Source organism: Gavialis gangeticus, unplaced genomic scaffold, assembly GCF_001723915.1.
Source record: "Gavialis gangeticus isolate Ggan-Ray unplaced genomic scaffold, GavGan_comp1, whole genome shotgun sequence".
NCBI classification, from domain to species: domain Eukaryota; kingdom Metazoa; phylum Chordata; order Crocodylia; family Gavialidae; genus Gavialis; species Gavialis gangeticus.
Window position 1 is genome coordinate 60,764,176 of NW_017728992.1, and position 7,047 is coordinate 60,771,222.

Genomic DNA, 7,047 nt, shown 5'->3' on the forward strand with positions numbered 1-7,047 from the left:
GACCCCTCAGCCAATCTGCAATCCATCTGACTGTGTAGGCATCGATGCCACAGTCACCTAGTTTTTTAACTAGGATGGGGTGAGAGACGGTGTCAAAGGCCTTGCTGAAGTCCAGAAAGACTACATCCACCGCGACACCTGCATCCATGTTAGTTGGAGTGAAACAAGGGGTATATAATGGACTTAAACTTCTTGGTTTTCACATCTTTATTACATTTCAGAAGTTCATCTGGATCCAAACAGAATGTGGTGCCCTGATGCTGACTGCCAGACTGTGTGCTATGTTGAATTGAATGATTTGGGACAAGCAGTGCCGGTAGAATGCCAGGCATGTCACCTGAAGTTCTGTTCATCTTGCAAGGAAGCATGGCACCCAGAAAGCTTGTGCCAAGAAAACCAACCCATTGTAATGCCAACTGAGCATGGGTAAGAACAGAGTTCAACATAGGTTTGCAATTGTTCAGCTCTACTAGTGGCACAAAATGAGTGTTGGAAGCCTCATTTGCCTTATGAATCCACATCCTCTACTTTTATGAAACATCTTCCTAGAACAGCACAGATCTGCAAGTGTTTATCAGTCTAATTCAGATGCTGCTGTAATTACTGCATTAAGGAGTAATGTTCTATGGGGGGGCTTTTCTAGGGTTTTGACCTCCGTTGGTTCTCAAGAAAGATTCGGTTATCCAGCATTGTGAACATCCATGTGTCATTAAGGCCTTGTTTACTCTGCAGAGGTCATTGCTATAACAGTAAAAAAACAAAACAAAACACTGGTATACTGATATAACGGCTCCATACCAGTGGTAATGTTGAGTCTAGTAGAAAAATTGCCCTTGTTGAATAATATTTAATAATAATACTACTATAAAAAGCACTTGTAGTTCAGGCCTACATTTTGTATTAAGTGGGTGTAAAATGTTTTCATTTGTGTGATTTTAAACAAGTCTGATACGGTAATCTTTTGTACACATGCACAGGAGTTGTTTTTTGCAACACTCTGCTCATTGTACTGGAAATGGCTATGTAGTGCTTTAGTAACTGACATACTTTAAGTGTTCCTGCTTTTACATTATGTAAGGTCTGTAGCTTATCTGTGCTTTCAGAAATGACTACGTTCTCAGTGGCATGTACGGTGTAATCTGTAAACTGTCTGTTGTGCTCAAAAGATTGCTACAATTTTTGCAAGAACTAAAAGAGTTAAAACTAAATAGTTTGATCAGCCTGGAGACTTTATCAAACACAAGGCAGCCTATGAAGTGGTTGCTGTTGTTTTTTTTGTTTTGTTTTGTTTTTTTTAATCTCCACGTTTGTTCTTCAACAGCAAGGGCAGTATATTGAAATACATAGTCCAGTCATTTTAATAAATTACGTAAGCTTTTTTCCATAATGTAGAAGACCATTTCTTTTAATGCTGTGGTTTGATGACAGAGCAATTACAACAGCCTACTATACCTTCGGAGGCATGAATTTGAGCCCTGCTCTAGACTTGTTACAAAAGCTGTCCCCAGTTGACGCAGCTATAAATGGGTACCTGGCTATGCAGACTGGGCGAAGGCAGTTGGACATGATTCTGGCAGCATCTCTCCCTTGAGTGCCATTAACTATAGACAGAATCTGTGTGCCTTAACCTTGGTACCCAGCTAGCCATCCAGCTCAGGCAGCCCTTTGAATTTGGCTTTTGATCCTTTTAATGCTGAATATGAGCCATGCACTATGAATATGTCTTCCGGGTACCTATTTTATGTAGTATGAAAGGTTAATGGAACTGAAAGTTTAATTTGTCACTCTGCTTTTTTCTACTCAGTCATATATGTTTTAATGTATTCTAGTATGCGTACTGGACTTTACACTTCCAGTGCATTAAGACTAAGACTGTACGCAATCAAGAAACTCAGCACAGGGCATATCAGGCCACAGAGCTGGGTGTGAATTAGAGATCATGACCATGTAATGATGTACCTACTGCTTGACGTTGTTGTACCTTTGAGACTCCCAGGCACAATTCTTCTAATTTCCTCCTTTTAAATATTCCTTTACTCTTTTAGAGCACTTATCAGAACTGACACAGAGGCTCCAATTAAACAGTGTCCAGTGTGCCGGATCTATATTGAACGAAATGAAGGTTGTGCTCAAATGATGTGTAAGAACTGCAAGCATACATTTTGCTGGTACTGTCTACAGAACTTGGATGTAAGTTCCACGTGCTAGACACTCTTAAGGAAAGGATTTTGGGGAATTCAGGGGCCAAGTCCCTCATGCCTGTTAAAAACAGAATCATTTTATGCCATTGTTGTGTCCTTTATATGAAGGAAAGAGGGTATTTGGTTGGATTTTGGGGTTTGTTTTTTTTTACTTGAAGAAATGTCTTAGTATCTAAGTGGATCTTGGAGGGGCCAAAGTATATTTTGGCTTTGGTGGGTAAGGAAGACTAGAAGCTTTTTCTATATCTTATCATCTTGTTGGGAGCACCTTTAATTTTACAAGGTTTTGTTTCAGGCTACCTCGCACTCTTTTAATGCCTAGGTCGAATTACAGTATTTACTTACAAACCACACGTAAATTTTCCAAAAAGCAGGGATGCTGATTTTTCTTCCTGGAATAGAAAAATTCTGCTTTGATTTCTGCTTCAGCTTTGATTCCAGCTCACAGCACCAATGGCATTTTATATTCAGGCAGCTGAGGGAATCAGTTTACTTAGTGGCACTGCATTCCTCAACAGGGGAAGTTTAGGTTGGATATTAGGAGAAGCTTTCTCACTAGGAAGGTGATGAAGCACTGGGAATGGATTACCTAGAGACCTAAGGACCAACTTTTATTTTTGCTGGGGGGGTGGGCTAAGATGATGGACATGTGCTCCCCATCCCCATCCCCCACAGTGTGTGCAGAAGGGCGGGGGGGGGCAGGAAGGGGCACAGGCAATGCAGCTGGGGAGTGGGAGGCCGTGCCTCCACAAGATTTCTGTGCCTACAGTGGGTCTCATGGCTGCAGTGGGCCAGATCATCTCTGTAGCCCAGTTGGCAGGACCTGGCACAGGAGGGAGAACTGTGCTGCTATGGCTGCCAAGGTGAGATGCCCCCTGCCCATCCTGCAACAGCAAGGGCACAACTGCACCACTGCTGCTGACATACCTCAGACTGGCCATTGCAAGAGCAGTGCTGCCACCTACGCAGGGTCCTGTCCACTGGGATGTGGAGGCAGCTCCTGCCCAGAGCTGGTCTGGCCCAGCTTCAGCCCCGCGTGGCCACCTGTGGGTGCAGAAATCTCAGGGGGCCTGTGCCCTCTCTGCAACATTGCCTTGGCCCCTCTGTCATGTTGCCTATCTCTCCTCCCCACCCCTCCCCCAGTGCATCTCTTGAGCCCCTGAGCGCCCTGTGCCTCTATAAACATACTTGGAGGAAGCTGCTTTCCACTGCTGCTTGGCTGCCATGTGCCTGTGCACATGCATGTGGCGCCCCTTGCCTCCAATCACCCTCCCCGCTCCCCCCAGCCCAAAGCAGCTCCTTGTAGGCTGGAACTCTGCCAACCTGTGAGGGGAAATCCACAGTTTCCCACATTTTTTCTCAGTTAAAAGAGAAAATTCGCATTTTTCCACAGTGAATGGAAAACCCGGATCCCTAGCCTCAGTCATCATTCCTAAGAGAGATTATATAATTTTCCTCAGGTTTGTCACTTATGGAGACCAGTCTTCAGCAGTAGCTAGTATTTCAACTTCTGGTTAAGAATAAAAGAGAGGAGAAGTGAGCTGAAGATTATTTTCCATCCCAGTTTTGTGCAGTCATAACTGTAGAAAAATCTTTTTATTTTTCATTCTAGTTTTGCCAACACAAGGTTCATGTCTTATGTGTGCATGTGCAAAAGGCCATCTCCATATTCCTCAACTCTTTCTAGGACAATGATATATTAATGTTGATTCCCTGGGATTCTTTAATGGTTAAAGAGTACATTTTAAAAAGTCTGAGGTTACTATTTAAGTGGTCCCACACTCCCTTATCTTCTGATAAGTTTCTTGACCCATCTCTCTTACCTTCACCTGTTTTTGTTTCACTTATCCAAACCTATCGTTTATACTAGTGGTGCTCAGCCTCTGACTGATGGGTCAGACCTCGTGCATGAGGCCATGTCATCTAGCCCAGGGGCCTCCCCATAGGTCCAGAAATTTGGTGGTGGGGGGATGGTGGCAGCATTACCTGCCACTTCCTTGCTGCCAAAGAGAGAAGTGGAATATATCAAAGCCCCTTTGTCCATGATAACTTCTTCTGGGGAAAATGGATACTGCCTTAGTGTAGTGAGATGGACTTGTGGCTGAGATTCCAGCCATGCATTTCTAAGATAATCTCTGTTGGTGTCCTAGCTAAAGATAAATGGGACGAGAGCTAAAGAGAGAAAAGTGGTTGATGTCTTCTCCCTGCCTCCAATACCAACTTATCCAAAATCTTTGCTTGGTTCTAGGTGAAGACTACAATTTCAAAATGCAGTCAGTGTGGAGTTCATTTTAAGTCTCTCCTTCATAGTCAGTTTTTTGTGCTGTGTTTGCTGAGGAGGTTAATAAGCTTAATGGTGGAAGAAACTATTTTCCATGTTTAGAATTTTATTATGTATATAAACTGCTCAAGGGCATGCAAGAATGGGGAGTCTGAACTCAGTTGGCATGTTACCATAAAAATGGCCCAAATTTGCAACTTGTGAACCATCTCCTACACAAGATCAAATAAACTCAACTCCCTTTGGTTTGAGGATTCCTTGTAGGAGTAAGTCCAAAAGAAGCAATGCATTGGTGTACAGTGATGGCATCAGTTTGGCATAGTCACTAGTAATACTTGTGGGAGGTGAGAAAAAAAGAACTCCTTGTACCAGTACTTGAGATAAAATGATGGATTTTGTTTTTGCTGCATGGCTTGTAAATTATGAAACCTCCTCTTCTCGAGCCTTCCCTTTTTCAACACATTAAGTAGGGTTTGCTCAACTTTCTGTTCAGGCCATTTATTTATGTAAGCATGCTGTTTTTTCAAGCCTGTTTCGTAGGCTGTCTCTGGGTACATACAGTACGCAACGATCGCTTAATGCTATGCTGAATTGGAAGGATGTCAAATTTCCATATCGTCTGTAGAAATGCCCTTATCTGGATTTAATCGGCCCAAGAGAAACCTATTAAATTATTTCCCAACAAAGTGTAGCAATTAAATGGTTATAATAAAGCATTTGTAAAACACAAGTATATAAGTGCTCATAGTTTTAGAATGCTGGTATAGCAACCAGGTTGCTATACAGGTTGAGAAATGGAAGGAAATGCAAGGCTTTGATGGTAGGGGACCTGTCTGGCAGAAGACTGAACACTATCGATCTTATTATGATAAAATAGTTTAACAGACATTACGAAAGAAGAAAATGGAAGTGGGGAGTTTCCATTTTGATGAGCACCCCATTAAGCATCTGAAGGAACTGACTAGAAAATATAGCAATATTAGGAGAAATGAAGATTAACACCCCTCCGTTCCCCACCCCCCCAAAAAGATCTGAAGTAACTTAAAAAGTGTGTCTGATATTTTTCAGGCAGGCAGGTGAGCTTGCTTGCCAGAAGCAGTTAATATTACAGAGCTCATGGAAAAGTGGTATTTCTAGTTCTGTCCTGGGCATCTTCCCATATTATGATCAGCTCAGTACAAGCTTTCCTTTGTCTTTCAGAATGATATCTTCCTAAGACATTATGACAAAGGCCCCTGCAGAAATAAACTGGGCCACTCCCGAGCCTCTGTTATGTGGAACAGAACACAGGTAGGCTGACACAGAACTCAAACAGAGCAGTGTCACAAATATCTGGGGAAGGGAGATGTCATCCTTTGGTTAATGAACCAAACCATTAATCAGGACTTCAGGGTTGGGGACAGAAATGATACATAAACTGGTACAAGTAATCAGAAACTAGTTCAAGTCTGTAACACAACAGAAGTTCAGTGCACATAAACTGCTTTCAAAATGGCTGAAATAGGTTTAAGACAAACCTGGATGGATGTAGTATCAGACCTAACTGATTTTAGGTTAAATCAGTTTATTGAACTTCTGTTCTAGGTTCCTCCATATTCGAGTTAACTCACAGTCCCCCAGCATCCAAGGATGGTTTTTCACCTCCCTTGCAACCCCCCATGCCCACCTCTTCCTCACCTTGCAGGGTGGGTGGGCTAGCCTTGGCCCAAGTTGTTTGCTCCAGCCGAGTAGGGAGGTGTGCTCTAGTGCCCCCCAGCTTCTGGCTTGGACCACTGCAGGCATGTGGCTGTATTTCTGGAATTAAAATTGAGCATCCGTTCACTTGCTTGTTGGTTTAATCTACACATCTTAGACTAACCAGTGAAGATGTAATCAATTCAGCCTCATACTTTTTGACTGTCTGTACTTAGACCAACTGCATTTGTTTGGCTTGTGATTTGCACATAAAATTCACTTTATTTCCTGTTTTGTTAAATATCATAATTTTCTTTTGTTTTTCAGGTTGTGGGCATCCTGGTGGGTCTGGGCATCATAGCATTGGTGACATCTCCTTTGCTGCTTGTGGCATCTCCATGTATTATCTGCTGCATCTGCAAATCATGCCGAGGCAAAAAGAAAAAGCACAACCCACCCACAACCTAAAACTCGGTGTGCGTCTTTGCATCCGGCTATACAGTATCTGTGTGAGAGAGAAAGCACAAAGGTTGCATTTTGGTGCCATCCCTACCAAATACTTTTCCCTCTTCTGGCCAACTTTTGGGATAAGTGCCTCTACTTTACAGGCTACTATATCATTTGCAAGTCACAGTGCAGGAAAAGACTAGGAATCTGTGGTGTGTATATATGGTTATGTCAAAAAAATGGTCAGGTAGTTTAGGCTCCATATATGTTCCACCTTTGAACATGATAGAAGCTCTAAGAAAGAGAGAACTTCTTACAGTCTGAATGTGTGTTGTTCCTGCAGTATTGTTCTTCTGCCTTAGCAGAACCACTCATTCAACCAACTGAGGGAGCATGTGTAAACATATAAGACTTCCTCTTAAAACTCTGCTAATACATCAAGAT

General features: G+C 42.6%; 1 protein-coding gene across 4 annotated transcripts in view; it reads left to right on the top strand.

The window, feature by feature from the left end:
- The window catches only part of RNF144B (ring finger protein 144B), a 132,134-nt gene extending 125,093 nt beyond the window's left edge, over positions 1-7,041 (top strand). For 3 of the 4 annotated variants that reach the window (XM_019523352.1, XM_019523358.1, XM_019523346.1), the window contains 4 exons: positions 222-426; positions 2,046-2,190; positions 5,683-5,772; positions 6,484-7,041. In XM_019523352.1, coding sequence (XP_019378897.1) covers positions 222-426; positions 2,046-2,190; positions 5,683-5,772; positions 6,484-6,624 — 581 coding nt within the window. In that variant the 3' untranslated portion in view covers positions 6,625-7,041. The remainder of the gene's footprint in view (positions 1-221; positions 427-2,045; positions 2,191-5,682; positions 5,773-6,483) is intronic. The other variant, XM_019523366.1, reaches the window with a different exon arrangement.
- The last annotated feature ends 6 nt before the right edge of the window (positions 7,042-7,047 follow it).